The sequence below is a fragment of the Pogoniulus pusillus genome, chromosome 15 (assembly GCF_015220805.1).
Source record: "Pogoniulus pusillus isolate bPogPus1 chromosome 15, bPogPus1.pri, whole genome shotgun sequence".
NCBI lineage: Eukaryota > Metazoa > Chordata > Aves > Piciformes > Lybiidae > Pogoniulus > Pogoniulus pusillus.
Genome location: NC_087278.1, coordinates 22,983,853 through 23,001,268, shown reverse-complemented (window position 1 = coordinate 23,001,268; position 17,416 = coordinate 22,983,853). Strand labels below are relative to the sequence as shown.

The 17,416-nt window shown below is 46.5% G+C and overlaps 1 protein-coding gene across 16 annotated transcripts in view; it reads left to right on the top strand.

Moving 5' to 3' along the window:
• MICAL3 (microtubule associated monooxygenase, calponin and LIM domain containing 3) overlaps window positions 1-17,416 on the top strand; it is a 218,544-nt gene that overhangs the window by 165,832 nt on the left and 35,296 nt on the right. For 9 of the 16 annotated variants that reach the window (XM_064155739.1, XM_064155748.1, XM_064155744.1 and 6 more), the window contains 7 exons: window positions 3,766-3,903; window positions 6,307-6,369; window positions 9,564-9,668; window positions 10,261-10,392; window positions 11,108-11,193; window positions 13,507-15,385; window positions 16,286-16,380. In XM_064155739.1, coding sequence (XP_064011809.1) covers window positions 3,766-3,903; window positions 6,307-6,369; window positions 9,564-9,668; window positions 10,261-10,392; window positions 11,108-11,193; window positions 13,507-15,385; window positions 16,286-16,380 — 2,498 coding nt within the window. Of the gene's footprint in view, window positions 1-712; window positions 2,383-3,765; window positions 3,904-6,306; window positions 6,370-9,563; window positions 9,669-10,260; window positions 10,393-11,107; window positions 11,194-13,506; window positions 15,386-16,285; window positions 16,381-17,416 lie in introns of those variants that run through there. The other 7 variants (XM_064155746.1, XM_064155742.1, XM_064155755.1 and 4 more) reach the window with 5 other exon arrangements.

Genomic DNA, 17,416 nt, shown 5'->3' with positions numbered 1-17,416 from the left:
GGTGCCCTGTAACTGCAGTCAGGGCGTCCCTGGAGCACCTGTTTGTATCTCACCGTAGTTTAAAAGATGACCTTGAGAAAAGCAGGTCCTTAGATGTTTCCTATTTTGCCTCTGAGGTATTTCTGTGAAAAATCTTAGGGCAAGACTCCTTCTCTTGTGTTTGTCTGAGTCATCAAAATGCAGAGCTTGTGCTAACAATAGACATGTTCCAAAATCTCACCACGTGCCAGATTTCTCGCTGCTCTTGTCTGTGTACTCACATTTCATTTTGTGAAGACTGGCAGACTCCAAAGATCTTTTTCATAAAGGTCTTTGGCTGCCTAATGCAAGCAGAGATCCATTTTTTGGAGTCTCAGTGGAGGTTTGGTTGATGAGCTCTGCAGGCTGGTTGGCTGCTTTTTCAAAGCAGGAGCTGCATCTCCATAACTGAGGATTGTGGAATTCCAGACTGCTTTTTGAAGATGGTAACTTGCCTGTCTGTGTGTTTAGTCTGCTAAACCATGGTGTTCTTGGATGGACTCTTCTGTTCAAGCAGTGTTCTTGTCAGGCACTTTGAATGTAGCGGGAGTATGGGGAGTTCCCAGGCAGTCTCTCTCTGATCCTGTCCTTTCTCTCTCCCTCTCTCTCTCCCTCTCTCTCTCTCTCTCCATCGCTTGTGTGTGTTCACGCTTGGCTGGTGGTTGATGTGGATGTGTGGCTCCCTCTGCTGTAGAGGGAGAGTATTGCCCTTGGGAGAAAGAGCTGCAGCAAGGTCTCTGGCTTCAACATCTCTCAAATGAAGAGGACACGGGTACATTTAAAGGTACCCACATACAACCTTCACCTCTGTTTCCCTGAAGGAATGGGGAAGGTTTTCAAGAGCAGGTCCCACATGAGAAGTTTGTGTTGTATTTAATTTCTTTACTGGCTCCCTAAAAACTGATTCAGTAGCTGTTATCTAGATCTCCTTGTCCAAGTGCCATGTAGCAGGTCTGACATTGCCACTGGTTTAAGAAAGAAGATAAAGCTAAATACTTCAGGAAAGGTCTAGAAAGCCTGGACCATTTGTAATGTACAATGACCCCCACATATTTATGAATTCAGATATGTTCCATACACAGATTGATTGCACCTATGACACATGGGACACATCAGAAATGCTGCTTTCAGATGTCTGTGTCAGCAAACTTGCATTTTAGTTGCTGTGCTTTGAGTGTGTGTCTCTGGGGAGAATCAGTGGGGGAAGCTAATAAAGCTTTGACAACCCCCAGGATTTTTCAGTCATATAATGGACATAAAATCAATCTGAGCATTCCAATCTAACTGGTTATGTTGTTCTCCATCTTTCAGTCTCCTGTAGTTTATTTCTGATAGTTGGGTTGGGTTTTTTTTTAAGCACTAGTATCTTGTTAAGCCCTTATTCCTTCAGTGTGGTTCATTAGAGCCAGAATATGTCAGAGGAAAAGCCAAATGCCTTCCTGGATGTAAGGGGGCATGTGCAGTTCTCAAACTGCATATTTTCCAGCTTAGGTTGTAACAACTGCAGCTTGGCTTCTGGCCTTTGTTGTTGTTGAAAAAGGGAGAAAAAAGGTGTTATATTTTTTTCTAATTGAACTTTCTGCTGGTAAGAATGAGAAGTATTAACAAGGTGGCTGTAGAGCATAACTGTATAAGCTTCCCCCCTTGCAGTTGCTGATATGCTTCAGACCTGGCCCTCAGGGAGCTGATTTGTGGGGAGCTTCTCGTTCCATTTAAACATTGAGACTGCCTGCTGCTTATCAAGTGGTGATGGGTGCTAGCATGGAACAAGTTAATGCAATTCATGTCCAGCTTCCTGCAAGGCATAGCAGGCAGCCTTAGTGGAAGGCTATGCCAGGTGTCATTTGAATTTGTCAAGCATCTGGAGCTGGAGGAGACACTAATCTTGCCTCTTGCCATCACGGCCAACTGTGCCGCTCCTTCTTTGCTAGAAAAGGTGAGAAGGAGCCAAGTCCTAATCAGGACAAGTTCAGGCCTCTGCCTAGAGACTGGGAGTAACTGAAGGTGTGTATGTTACACTGCTCTAAATCCCAGAGGGAATCTCTTTTAAAGCATGCAGATCATGTGGGTCCTGCTCTTCCCAAGCCTTGCTGAGTGCCTATGTACTTCTTGGCCGTTGCTGGCAAGCCTAAACCTTTTAACACAGAGTTCTGTGGCAATGCAAATGCTAACTCTACTCATCCTGGGGCCTGCATGCGAGTGCTTTGGTACAGAAAAAAGCCCAGGTTCCTGTCCCTGCAGGATGTGGTTGATACAAAACCTCTCTGCTGAGCTGACAGACATAAAGCTGCTAAGTACCTGGCTAAATTGTGAACTCCCCTCTGCATTTGAGTCTGTGCCTCTGAACCCTTTTCCCATTTAATAACCAGCTGCTCTTCCTGCAGTTCCCCTGGCTGTTTTCTTCTGTAGTTTAAATGCCTGATCTCACACACAGTGATTTCTGAAACAGAAGTCCCAAACACCTGGTGGTGTCTGGGGAAAACATGGCAGAGGGAGAGTAACTTCTTTAAAATGAGACAGCAAGAAAAAATAAGTGCAGCCTCTGAAGGCTGCTGCTGTTTCATGATTCCTTCAAACACTAGTGCACCATATGAACACTAACTGCTTTTGGGGCTTCTAAACTGCTGGAACAATATTTTGCCCTACTCATTTGTTGTTCAGCTGTTGTGAAAAATTACTTCCATCTCTGTAATGTGGAGGTTTTCCTTTCAGGATGAGTCATTTGCTTGTGAAGACCACTCCTGCAGATGCTTAACACCTGTCCCCCAGAAAAGGATTTATTTCATTATGAGTAAATAAAACCTGAGGTGTACTCCCAGAGCAGATAGCAATAGAGACAAGGTCTATGAGTCTAATACTTCAAGGTAGATTATTCCAAGGTGGGCATTCTGCAGCAGTTAAACAAGCTGCAAGTTGCTTTAGATATCCGTTGCTCCCTTTGGCACTCCGTAAATAGCTGAACTTTGTGTGGGCAGGTAACTAAGGAGTAATGTCATTTCTTTTAAACAAATTCATTTCTGCAAGAGAAAGTCCCTTCAAGGGAAGTGGGAGGGCTGTTATGTCATAATGAAAGTGCTGTTATTCTTCAGAAAGTACCCCTGGAACAAGCCAGTCCAAAGGAACAGGGATTAATGTAGTTTAAGTGCTCAAGTGTGTGCATACACACATACGAGAAGCTTTGAGATCCATCATGTACTCTAATTCACAGAGAGAGATGTATTCAGAGGAGAAAGGAGTGCTTAACCTCGTAGTAGGGAATGGAAGACCTTTTGTTTTGGTGCATCAAACTATAGTGCAGATTGACCCTTGCCTTTAACAGCAAGATGTCTTTGGCAGTAGTCATATCGAGGAGGCAGAAGGAGGTGGAAATTTCTCCTCGGTTGGTATTTCCATACCACATACTGTTGGACACCCAGAGAATGTCTTTCATTTCAGCAAAGCTGCTTGCCATAGAGACAACCTCTGCTGACGTTTTCAGTAGCATTCCTCTGCCTTGGAATGGCGTTCTTCAGCTTGGATGGGAAGAGTGAGGAGTGCTGTATGGGTACCTGTGTGCGCACACAACGCTGAGCTTTTTCTGTCTGCCTTGCAAACTGATCTTAGCCAATAATATGATCTCTTTTTTTGTCTTATTCCCTCTCCTATGGTGTGTTACCTTCCCTCTTCATTGTTTTCCCATCTTTTCCTCCCTGCCCTTCACACACCCTGCCTACAACCTGCTATTCCATGTCCACCTCCTCCTCCTAGCTGGACACCTTAGGCTGCAGCAGATTGTAAATCCGGTTGATCCTCTGGAGATCCTGGCAGATGTGCACTGGACACACATCCGTGAAAAAGAGGAGGAGGAAAAAATGGTCCCAACCTCAAAGTCCTCCACCTCTAGAGGTAATCTCCCCCAAGCCGCTCACCATCAGTTCCTGGAACACCACTGCAGCTGTTTAACTCTGCTGTCTCTGCGCCCTTCAAGAGCAGTGCACCTCCTCAGGGGCAGCAGTTACTGCAAGGAGCCGCTTTCAAGTTACCCTGAAATGACACTTGGTTAAGCATTTCACTTTCTGGATCAGTGTCTACTTGAAATGACTGCTTTCTCAGCTTCGTGGTGGTGTGATTTCTTCTGACCTGTTTGCCTGTCTGCTTTGACTGTCTTGAGTTTTCCTCACTACACAGAATCATAGAACTGTCAGGGTTGGAAGATCATACATCTCCAACGCCCCTGCCATGGGTAGCGACACCTCGCACTAGATCAGGTTGCTCAGAGCCACATCCAGCCTGGCCTTAAAAACTTCCAGGGATGAGGCTTCCACCACCTCCCTGGGCAACCTGTGCCAGTCTCTCACCACTTCTTCCTAACATTCAATCTGCATCTCCCCACTTAGAGTTTTGCTCCATTCCCCCCAGTCCTACCACTACCTGACACCCTAAGAAGTCCCTCACACATGATTTGGTAGTGCTGGCAACCAGCCCATGGTGACTGACTTCAGTAAGAGAAGCTGTGGTGCTCTTGGTGGCAGTGAGGTCTGTGCTTCTCTCTAGAGAGAGCTGAAGGGCTGTATTGTGTAGCTGCTACAGCAAGGACTGAGCAGCACCAGCTTCTGTACTGAGATTATTTCTCTGCTGCTACTTTTCAAAGTGTATAATTGCATCTGGTCTTAGTAGGGGGTGATGGGGTTCAAAGGGCTTGCAAATCTGATCAGTAGTGGTTTTGACTTCCTGAGTTTAAAACCAGATATCCTGTCAAATCTTAAAGTGAGGTGGCACCTTTGAGCTGCCAGGGAAAACTCTGGAGGGAGAAAATGCCAGTAGTGTAGTAGCTCTCTTGTAAGCACCTCCACCCTGAGTTTGTTCTCATCTATATTACAGTGTGTCTTAAGGTAAGTACTGTCATAGCTGCCTTACCTGTTCAGAAGCCTAGGCTGTTTCAGAGTTAACCATGCACTTTGAGTAGTGGTCTTCTCTCACAGTCCTTAGTTGTGGTGCCAGTCTCCTAGAGAGGGTAAGTATGCTGTGGGAAGGGGTGAGAAATCAACTTCATGACTGAGCTTTATTAAAAAAGCTTAGGGCTTTACCTCGTGGTGCTTGGTCATATTCCATTCCAGATAATTGTCTTTTCCCCCTAGTTCTAGATACTGGAGCTTGTTTTAATCCTGTGTACCCAACTTGGTACACAGTTGCAGATGAGTTTGGCTATGCTGATAATTGCAGTGTGTAGAATGCGCTGGGATTTTCTGGGGTGAAATCTGCTCTCTACAAATAAAATGAGTATTTCCTTCCCACTGCAACCACAGAAATGGGCTGTGTTCAACAATCTAGAACATTCAGTATGGTTGGAGGAGCTGCTTCATGTTTAAAAACTGAGTAAAAACTGTTGAGACAGTTTCTTAAGCTTGCTACAAGGGAGGTTACTTTAGCTTCTGCCTGAAGGTCTCTATCACTACAGATTCCAAATTTTGATTTTCATTTCTATTTAATAATTTCTGCTTTTCCACAGTGTATTGCTAAGTCTGCCAGCAAAAGCTGATCCCTCCAAAATGAATTTTGTGGTCTTTCCAGCTTAATTTGGGATGGAAGGCACTGTTTCCTTTCCTCCTCCTAAAACTAGGACGATCTTGAGCGCTAGATTAGCCACTTCAGTGATTTTGTCTTACAGTGCAGCTGTGGGCAAGCAGAGCAGCAGGTTGGTTTTTTGAAGGGCTGTCACCAGTAGGTAGTTCTGGGTATGCTGCAAGTTTCCAGCCTCAGTTCAGTAGATAACGTTCCTTCTTGGCTGAGCTCTATTCTGTGATAGGAGGTGTTTTGGAGAGCCCAACAGCAGGGTTTGATGTGAAAGCCTGGAGCAGCGTGGCAGTAGACAGGAGCCCCTCTCACTCTCCTTCCCGTGCTCTTCATCGCCTGCTGGCGTCTGCACCTGGGCAGCGCAGGTGCTGGGATGCCTGTTAGGCTGCCCCTCTCTTGTTGCTCAGCTGTTTCATCTCTTAGTTGACCTCCTGCAGAGTTTCAGGTGGAGCACAGCAGCAGCAGCAGCAAGCTGTTGCCCTGATGCAGTGTTCTTTCTTCCCGTGCCACCTGTATTTCTTCTAACGTTCCAGATCTTAAGGGAAGGTTAAGCCCCTGACACTTCTACATTACCTTGATTTTTAAACCCCTTGCCTGGAATCTTTTGTTTAACACCTGATAGGTTTTATTCCTGTGTTTGCTGCTGGAAGAATCTCCCTTTGTCACTCTTCTGTTTTAGACTCTCCTCAATGGTCTAATTTTGCTTTCTTACAATGTATTGTTTTTTAAATTCAGCATCCGACCTTCCCTCCATACGCCATGAGGCGGTACAGGCGTGGCTGGAGACGGTCCCTGGAGGTAGTTTGGTGATGTTCTATGTATTCCAATGCACAATAACCCTGCCCGTCTCTTCTCCATGCCTTCAGCAGCTGAGCTGGTACTTTAACCCTGGACCTTACGGCCCTGTCGCTACTGCATGCCTGGCCCTGGAGGGAGGGAGGAAGGGGGAGTGTGCATGCACGCCTCGCTCAGGCAGCCCTTCCTGCATGACTCGCCCTTTGTGGTAACCCTTCTTGAAGGCAGGCTAAGCAGAGAGGTTATCTTGGGTGTAATGAAGCAGCAGGAGGAAACTAGCTGAGTGCTTCTATTTGCTTTGTAAACTGAAGGTTGGACCAGCTGTTCTGCCCCTAGCTCCTCAACTGAAAGAACCTGGGGCTGTCTTGCAGTCGAAAAGTGGTGGCAGAGGGTGCTTAAAGCAGTGATAGTTCTCTGTGGTGGAGAAAGTGGGCAAGAAGAGTACAGCTGAAGCTGGGATCTTCAGCAGTCGTGATGGCTGTCTTGTCTCCTTTGACTTGGGATTGACTTCATTTAGAAAAGCCTCAGGAATATTGAAGGGTGGTTGAGCTCAGCTGGGTTTTTTTTACATGGATCTCTAAGCCCTATTACAAAACCAAGAAGATGAAGATACTGGGATTAGGGTAAAGAAACTAATCTGTGTGAAGCAGTGAACCTATCTAAATTAGTGGAAGAGCAGTAGTCTTGTGGCTAGGTGGTTGATGTCCAGATAAGTTTTGCCACAGCAGAATAGCTAGCTTGCTCAGAAAACATTGCTGCTGCTGCTGCTGCTGCTTTGCCAAGGCAGCAGTGTTTACAAGATGTCTGCACATGATGCAGTCTGCTGACAGCTGCTAGCTGATACGACCCCAAGTGCTTAGCCCAGTTTCTGGCTGCCATAGTGTGTAGCTTCTGAGTTATTGTGTGACAGCTTTTGGCCTCTTGCTTCTTACCCTAGCTGCATATACGTATATGCACAGTATATGTATAATATAACCAGCCACCTGCAAGCTCTCCCTGTGCCTCAAAATGAGATCCACCCTTGCACCAAGTTGTTACTTACCTATGCACTGTGATTTTCTGTTGAGTTTTGTGTACCAACACAAGTAACAACCAAGTTAATTTTGTCCTCTCTCTCCAACACTCGCTGTCAGTATCACAGAATCCTGTTTGGGTTGGAAGAGACCTTTCAGATCAAGTGCAACCATTAACCAGGCTCTACCATGTCACCACTAAATCATATCCCTCAACACCACATCGCTGCATCTTCTCAGTTTGTGGTTTCTGGATCTGATGACACACACACATGTGGTGGTATCAGATACTCCTAACATCAGAGTTAATGTTTTGTGCAAGTTTTGATTAATACTACTCACACTTGCTGCTACCATAAACCCATCCCATGATATTGTTGTTTCCAGATTCATGTAAGCTGCTGCATACCTAAGCAACAGTCAGACTGGGATGCAGGTTGGTTTTGTTCAGGGGACTGCCCCTGTGGGCAGTACAGCCTTTGCCGTAGGATTCAGTCTCCTAACACTTGACACCTGTAAGATTCTGGGTTTTCTAAGCCTCTGATATAAGGGAGGGCCAGTGCCTGGTCACAACTAAGTGTATCTGTCTTATTCCAGTAGCTGACAGAGCATAAACTAGCCTCTCAGTCTGTCTAAAGACTACAGAAGGGAAAAGCATGGAGAAATTCTCAGGTTGGAGGAAGAAGACAAACCACCCACTGCAGGCTGTGTTTGGAAATAAGCAAAAACCTGTATTCAGAGAAAGAGCTCAGTGTTAAGCAGGGCTGGTGCAGTTTCAAGACTGTCTTGATTAGCAGTGCTAGTATCTAAATGGTTCCAAAAGCCACCTTGTCACTAGTAAACAAATAGGATTGGGACCTACTCCCTGACTCAGGAGTAAAGTGGCACAACATCATTCATCCCCGTATGGCTAAGCATTTTTTGTCATCCAGAGTCAGGGCACTGTGCCTGAACTTCGTTTAGAAAACAGCCCCTAGCTCTGCCATGGGGACTTGCTGCTGGGAATCACACCAAGAGCCCTCCAAAAGGTGCCACTAGGACACTATGCATTCACTGCTGGAGACTTGCACCACTTAATTTGCTGATAGAGGTGCAAGCACAAAGGTTATAGATCACTGTGTCTAATTAGCAAGCATGCATAATGATGCATCATTGATATGATCCTGTGTGCACTGGCAATAGGTGATACAGCAGAGTTAAAGGTCTGCATGTTGTTGAACATGAATTGATGCTAATTTGCTGCACAAACCTAAAACATAGTTGACTGACCCTGCTGTGGAATAAAACCTGGGAGTGCTCCCTTCTGGTTTTTTTTATGTTTGAAATGTTTCATGAAAATGTTTAACAAAAGCCCCCAATTAAGCAAATTTAGCACTAGAGATGGGACAAGATGTCATAAGGTTTAGGGATTTTAAACAAGTATCACTCCATAATGAAGTGTAGACCCCACAGTTCATCCAGTTTCTCCTGTAATTAAATGCTGTGACAAGTAGCAGTGTCAGATGGCCCTTGAAAGAGTTACAAATCCAAGAATCTTTTCTTTATTTCAAGCCAGCAAATTAAATTATGGCCTGTAACAGAGAAGAGGTTTTTAATATCTCTTTAAAATAATCTCCACTAATTGATGTCCCAACTACTTGTACAGACATATCCATTCTCTTACACTCTAACCAAAGGTCACTGTAGCTGCAGAGTTCTCCAGGTGTAATAATGATCAATATCAGAGCTAGACTCTCTGTGACTTACACCCTCAAAAGCCTGTTTCGGTTTCAAGCTGAACAGTTGTGGCAGACTGTGAGATTTCAGTTTTCACCTAGTACACAGAGGCTCTAAAGTGGTGGTAACTGTTCTGGTGCAGTAAGGGAAACCCAAATCCTTCCGAAAGAATAGGAAACTTCACTCTGGTTTGGCATCTGCCCAGGCCCTGTCTTGTTGCTCAGAAAAGCCCTGAAATGCTTTGGTGACTCCTCAGAGGCAGGCATTCCTTGATTCTTTGGAACCTGGAAGTACCTTTTTGCTGCAGATCTCTTTCCAGGTGACACATTTCAGGATTTCTCGTTTCGGCAGCACTTAATAAATGTCTCAATATAAAGTGGTGGTGTTCAGTTCAACGCGAAAAGCTTTTCACTGTGTGGTTTTGGGGGGTTTGTTGGTCTTTTTTCTCATTAATTTAATATATTCTAGCTCCATGTGAGGATAATGATGTGGAGGATGAGCTGCACACAGAGCCTGCAGACACAGAAGGGCAGGCAGGCGAAGAGGGAGACACAGGTGCAGAGCTGGATGATGGTAGGGTACCGCCATGCATCAGTTAAACCTTAAACGTGAATGGAAATGTATTGGCAGGGCACTTAGACCTGATCTTACATTCAATGAAGTAGGAATGTGTTTCAAATAGTCAAGAGCAAGCCAGAAGTAAAGAGCAAAAAGAAACAGAGGAACCTCAATACTTTGAGTTGTAGAATTAATTTCTTGTGTCCTCTCACCATCTGCTGACTCATCCATGTTCAGTATTAATCCTGCTGAATAACAGAAATAGAAGGGAATCTGTGGTGCCAAAAATCTCCCCTTGCCTAGGGCAAAATGAACTCCTTATGTCACACAACATTACCAATTGTCTTGAACGTTTTTCAAGGTTTTACTTCAATTACTAATTTATTTCTACTAATAGTCCATCATTTAGTGCTTAAATTACTTCCATTATCACACAAAAAAAGGAGCAAAGTGCTTAGGTGTTTCAGTTATGGAAGTTCTTAGCCCCATGCGAGTAGAAAGAAAGGATTATGAAAGACTGTTAATTAAAAAGCAGATGTCCTAATGGAGTTGTATCCATGATCTCATGGCTTTGTTTTGTTTTGCCTCTTGCCCCATCCATGATCAGATGACATCCCATCTGATGCAGAAGCAGAGTTTCGCTTACACCAGGGCGGTGTAGAAGAACCAGAATTAAAAGTCTCTGAAGATGAAGATGATGAGGAAGGAGCAGAACGTTCTTCTTGCGGCGTGACAGAAGGTAATAGCTTTCTCAGCAGCTATATCACATTGCACTTCACAGTATCACAGTATCATCAAGGTTGGAAGAGACCTCATAGATCATCAAGTCCAACCCTTTACCACAGAGCTCAAGGCCAGACCATGGCACCAAGTGCCACGTCCAATCCTGCCTTGAACAGCTCCAGGGACGGTGACTCCACCACCTCCCCAGGCAGCCCATTCCAGTGTCCAATGACTCTCTCAGTGAAGAACTTTCTCCTCACCTCCAGCCTAAATTTCCCCTGGCGTAGCTTGAGGCTGTGTCCTCTTGTTCTGGTGCTGGCCACCTGAGAGAAGAGAGCAACCTCCTCCTGGCTACAACCTCCTCTCAGGTAGTTGTAGACAGCAATAAGGTCACCCCTGAGCCTCCTCCAGGCTAACCAATCCCAGCTCCCTCAGCCTCTCCTCGTAGGGCTTGTGCTCAAGGCCTCTCACTTGAGGTAGTCTGTACATTTACTAGGCCTGCAATGAATGTCTCTTGGATTTGAACCAAGAACCTGTCTTTAACTGCCTGTTCTTGTACAGGCTTTTGTGGTAAAAGGTTTGTATCATTTGGAGACGCTGACAAATTTTTGTTTATGCTCCAACCTAGAATTTGTAAGGAGCTGAGAAATTTGTCACTACTTCTTGTGCATAGCAACAACAGGAAATAAAAACATTAGTAATGTTTTTGGAACCATTTTTGCTTTCCCTAGATCCATCCAAGCCATCTGACCTTATCCAGTCATCTGGTGTCCTTCCTCTGTCTCCAGTAGATAGTCCCAAAGCAAAACAAGCAGAGGTAAGAAAGAGAATCATAGAATCATAGAATGGTCTAGGTTGGAAGGGACCCCAAGGATTATCCAGCTGTTTTGAGGTTTTCTGCTTCCTGTAGCTTGTTATGGAGGGGTTTGAGTCTGGGTTTGGGGTGAGATATAATGAAGCCAATGTAAAGGTTATTCAATAATTTGTTGATATATACAAAGAGAACTTTCCCCCAAACTTATATACAACTAACCCACACAAAGTCTTTGATGTGGTTGGTAAAACTCTTTTACAGAATGTCTATAAACAACCAAATTAAGCAGTTTGGTAGCAGAATGTCTACACACAACCAAATTAAGCAGTTTGGTGGCAGAATGTCTACACACAACCAAATAGAGCAGTTTGGTGGCAGAATGTCTACACACAACCAAATTAAGCACTTTGGTAGCAGAATGTCTACACACAACCAAATAGAGCAGTTTAGTGGCAGAATGTCTACACACAACCAAATAGAGCAGTTTGGTGGCAGAATGTCTACACACAACCAAATTAAGCGGTTTGGTAAAGCAGTTTTAGCAATCATAGAATCATAGAATCAACCAGGTTGGAAGAGACCTCCTGATCATCCAGTCCAACCTGGCACCCAGCTCTAGCCAGTCAACCAGACCATGGCACTAAGTGCCTCATCCAGGCTTTTCTTGAACACCTCCAGGGACGGTGACTCCACCACCTCCCTGGGCAGCCCATTCCAATGCCAATCACTCTCTCTGTAAAGAACTTCCTCCTAGCACCCAGCCTATACTTCCCCTGGCACAACTTGAGACTGTGTCCCCTTGTTCTATTGCTGGTTGCCTGGCAGAAGAGCCCAACCCCACCTGTCTACAGTGTCCCTTCGCGTAGTTTCTGATCAGAGAGTCTTGTGGCATAAACTGCCACTGGTAAAGTTAATGAAATTCTTTCAGTGACTTGAATCAAGAGAGTTCAAATACTCACTGGTTAGAAGTCTCAGTATCTGCGTTCCCAAAATACATAGAGTGAAAGCGCCGTGGTTGCTTTAAGGTGGAGCTGCCAGTCCTGTTCAGATTGGGGCACGCCATCTCAGAATGGTTCATGGGCATGCTAGGGGTCTTCCATGGCTTTCAGAAGGACATTGGGTGGTCAGCAGCCACCTGGGCAAAGCAGGGTTGCAGGTTGCGGGCTGGAGCAGTCTGATTGAGTGCTGTGTCCAGCAAGGAGGCAGCCCTCGGGTTGGCTCGGCAGGCTGGAGCGGCGGGTGGCCCGCTGGATCGATGGGAAGTGTGGTGGAACCAAGAAGCACCTAAAGCAGGCAAAGGTAGTGGCAGCGGGCAGCGGGCAGCGGGCAGGCAGGGAGAGTGGAGAGCACAGCTTCACAGTATCACAGTATTATCAGGGTTGGAAGAGACCTCACAGATCATCAAGTCCAACCCTTTACCACACAGCTCAAGGCCAGACCATGGCACCAAGTGCCACGTCCAGTCCTGCCTTGAACAGCTCCAGGGACGGCGACTCCACCACCTCCCTGGGCAGCCCATTCCAGTGTCCAATGACTCTCTCAGTGAAGAACTTTCTCCTCTTGCTTAGCTGGATTGCCCTATGGGCTGAGATTAATGGTCCTTTGGCCATGATATCATCCAATTGGCTTTGGCAGTCGGCCAGAACACAGCATTTTAGGAAGGGTCCACAGGTCTGGTTCCCCCAAATATGGGAAGACCACAGGCCTTGCACCCAGTGGGCCATAGGCTAGGCTCAGGGGCTTATACAGCCACTTACACAGCCTGGGCCCTGGGCAGGCCAAGCTTTATGGTGCCAGGTCTGCTGGGCCCCTTTTGTCCGTTTGAGGTGTTTACCTCTGGTGTGGGCAGAAAAACATGTCCAGGCAAGACAAAGCCTATTTGGGGCCTATGGGCCCTCCACCACAAGCCTTAGTTCAGCAGAGCTGTTTGTTAGATAAGCTAATGAGGGTCGGCAGCAGTGAGCTTTCCTGCAGTCCTGTCTCTGTAATGCAAATTGATCTGGAGATTAGAAGGGAGGGCAACAAAAGGTAGAAACAGATTTCTGGAACTTAGTTTAATGCCTTTCCTCCCAAAAATTGTATTTGCCTTGTTGTCGTCTGCAAAGGATGGACTCATATGACAGGGCAGGGCTGCAAACCATACCGGATGAGAAGCTGTTAGTGATATTCCAGGCCTACAAATGGGCTGGCTCAGGTGGTGTTTTCATATTTTGATACTTGGGTGGTTTGCTAATTGCTAACTTGGTGTGAAGGGAAAAGAAAAGAACAGTATTGTACCATGTGAGCGACTGTTAATGTTTGTCTCTGCCTTTGTAGGATGTAAAGGATCCTCTGGCTGAAGTATCCCGTGCAATAAAACCTCCTGAGGCACGCTTTTTTCCTGAGCCTTTCCTTCCTGAAGAGGGACCAAAGGATGAAATTCCCAAGGACAGGAAAGTTAAGAGCCCTTTGGTGCCACCATCTCCAGTGTTATCCCAGCCAGTTGCCTCCCCCGAAGCCATTGCGCCTCCATCGCTAGCAGAGTCTGAGCCAGGGGCACCATCACTGGCTCCATCCCCAGCACCCACTCAGATGCCTATCTGTTCCCAGCCTCTGCCTTCTGCTGAAACCTCTATTCCATCCCCAGGGGAGCCTCCAGTGTGTTTCCAACCTGTCCCAGCCTTAACGTCAACTCCTTTAGCCAAACTGGCCCTTAGGGGCCAGGCTAGTGAGGTGGGAAAACTGGGGAGCCCTACTACTGCAGAGGAAGCCCTGAAACGGAGTAACCTTGTGGAGGAGTTCTGGATGAAGAGTGCTGAAATCCGCAAGAGCTTAGGGCTCACCCCAGTGGACAGAAACAAACACCCAGAGACGAACTTTACTGTGTCTGCCCTTGAGACAACTCCGCTGAAGGCTTTCAATAGTGAGAACACTGCAGGGGATGAAAGGATCCATCCTGTGAAACCCCAGCCTGCCCCGAGGAGACAGGGACTGCCCAGGTTAGAAAACGAGCAGATTTCTCTGCTCACTCCAAAATCTCCATCAGAGAAAGAGCTAAAGATTTCTGCTGAAGAAAGGAGGGATGTGTCCAGCAGTTCTGGGCTTGGCCTTCAGGAGAGCTCATCTAACATGAGGACTATGGCCAGCCAGAGCTTCAACACTTCTGATTCTACCATGCTTACTCCTCCCTCAAGTCCACCACCACCACCCCCTCAGGGTGAAGAGCCAGCCACTTTGCGTAGGAAGAGGTATCAAGCACTCTGGCACAATGAGGTTGAAGCCAGGTCACCTCCAACGCCAGCATCAACACCTCCTGTTCCCCCACGCCACGAGCCAGCCTCTGCTGACAAAGAGCCAACCCAGGCCAAAAAGGATGACGTGCGAAAGTCTTTCGCAGAGAGCGTGGATGAGATTCCATTTGCTGATGATGTAGAAGACACTTATGATGACAGGACAGAGGACTCGAGCCTTCATGAGAAGTTCTTTACACCTCCTACGAGCAGGCCAAGGCCAGAGAAAGCACTTCTTTTGCCACTGGTCAAAGAAAACGGTGGCCCACCCTTGATGGAAGGAGGACTTAACCAAAAGAAGAGAGCATTGCCCGAAATTTCTGCAGAGGCCAAGGAGCTTGCTGAAGAAAGAATGAGAGCCAGAGAGAAGTCTGTCAAGAGCCAAGCACTGCGTGATGCCATGGCTAAGCAGTTGTGCAAGATGAAAGATATGGAGATGGCTGCAGCTGCTGCTGCTGCTGCTGGGACCACAAGGGCACGAAAAGCTTCTTCTATGCCCTTGAAGACCAAAGAGTTGTTTTATGACTCTCCAAAGCATTTGGCCTTGAAGTTGGCAGAGGGATCCACACGAAAGCATGATGCTGCTGGCGAGAAGTTCTCCACTCCTCCTGAGGTGGCTGGGCCCGAGGGGTCTGTCACCTCTTCAGAAGGCTCCAGTGGGAAGAGTAAGAAAAGATCTTCTCTTTTCTCTCCTCGTAAGAACAAGAAGGAGAAGAAATCAAAAAATGACAGCAGGCTTTCTGACAAATCTAGTGGTGGGACAGAGGAATCAGCAAAGCCCAAGTCCTTATGGAAATCTGTTTTCTCTGGGTATAAGAAAGACAAGAAGAAAAAGACTGATGACAAATCCTGCCCAAGTACTCCCTCAAGTAGTGCCACTGTGGATTCTGGCAAGCACAAAGCTTCTCCGCTGATTACTGCTGCAGGTATAACAGATAAGAGTCTCTGCACAGAGTACCTCTCCTACAGCTGGGTATCCTTCAAAGTAAGCTGGGCTTACTTTGGCATCCAGCTGCTGTGCTGAATGCTGCTGCTCCCCAGGGAGCAATGGGCAGATCAGGAGAAGTGCTCACAGCTAGAATGATATCCTTTTGTGTTCACAGAATTAGTAGCTGTACTACTGTAAAAACTGGGTCCTAAAGTAAAGCTTCGCTCTCAATGTGCATAAGGCACATCTGCTTTCTGCCCTAAACTGATCTGAGGAATACTCAATGCTTTGTGGAATCAATTGCTTGTGACATTTCATCTCTATCTTACATCTGATCCTTGCCATTGCTTGGGGTGGTCTGTTCTCTTTCAGCCTGCCTCTATGGGTGCTGAAGACTGCAGAGATGCAGCCACTTCTCAGTGACCTGGCAGCTGTCTGCTGATCTCTGAAATGGGGATTCTGTGGCCTCGTGTAAATCTATCCTGTGCCATCAGGTGCAGGTGGAGATCACTTAATGGCAACTTGTGATACAGTAAATGAGTTAGCCATGAATGTGCTCCAAAGCATTACATTTCTCTGGCTCTGTACTAATAGCCACAGTAGTGCTGCCTGCTGCTGTCTAGGTGCTGTATCTGTCACAAAAGTGTCACTGCAGGACAGGAGGAGGATGAGGAACTTTTTTTCCACAGCATTTGCAGACAGTGATGCTCTTCAGAATGTAGCTGCTGAGCAATATTGGTCATTTTGTGAAGCAGTGCTTCTCGAGTCACTCTGTGCTTGCAGGCAAAGCAACCACGACTGGCATAAAACCCAGCTGCCTACTGATGAGTTCTGAGACGGTTACAGGCAGAACAGTTACCACTTCTGTAACTCCTCCTTTTTATTCCTGGCTCCTCAGATTTGCAGCTCCGCCAGCACCTGAGTTTCTCAGAGGACTCGGACCTCTCCAGTGACGATATTCTGGAACGCTCCTCCCAGAAATCCAAGCGAGAGGTAGGCAGATGGGCAATACACTTCAGATGGATCTAGCATCCTGCAGAACCACAGCAGAAACCTCTGTGATTAACTCCCCTGTTGTTACTGTTTCTTCCATGGAACAGGCTTTCCTGTTCTGCCCAGAAGTTGATTGCATGATTGCAAGCAGCTCCCTGCTGCTGGTGAATGAGTTGTCTCACCGTGGCAGCGCTGTGCGATGAATGTTACAGTGGATCTGAGTGTGTTGCTGTTGTGAGAGTGCCAGTGAGCTACAGAAAACAGGCACTTCATGTCACACACACACACACACACAGAGTATCATCAGGGTTGGAAGAGACCTCACAGATCATCAAGTCCAACCCTTTACCAAAGAGCTCAAGGCTAGACCATGGCACCAAGTGCCACGTCCAATCCTGCCTTGAACAGCTCCAGGGACGGCGACTCCACCACCTCCCCGGGCAGCCCATTCCAGTGCCCAATGACTCTCTCAGGGAAGAACTTTCTCCTCACCTCCAGCCTAAATCTCCCCTGGCAGAGCCTGAGGCTGTGTCCTCTCGTTCTGACGCTGGCCACCTGAGAGAAGAGAGCAACCTCCTCCTGGCCACAACCACCCCTCAGGTAGTTGTAGACAGCAATAAGGTCAGAAGAGTACACTTCACTGGCTTTGAAGTTACCTCAAAAAGGTTACAATGGGACCTTTCTCACTTTTTATGAGGGGTCCAGTTTTAGGATATTCTTTTCCCAACTTCCTTGAAGTCACAGAATCCCAATCAAACTATAGACAGGAAGGTGCTTGTCCATACAGCAAGAACATAGTCAAGACAGCTCATAAAATTCAACACAGAGGGAAGCTGCAGGCTGCAGTTTTGCAGTTTGTGAAGGGTTGCTTGTTTTTGCTGGGAGAAAAGAATGTGTGAAGTCTGAATCAGTACCTTCTCCTCATGAAGAAAAGATCCCTCAACTCGTTCTTCCATTTTGATTCTGTTTTCTCTGAGGACTTAGAATCCTAGAATCATTTATATTGGAAAAGACCTTTAAGGTCTAAGTCATTGCT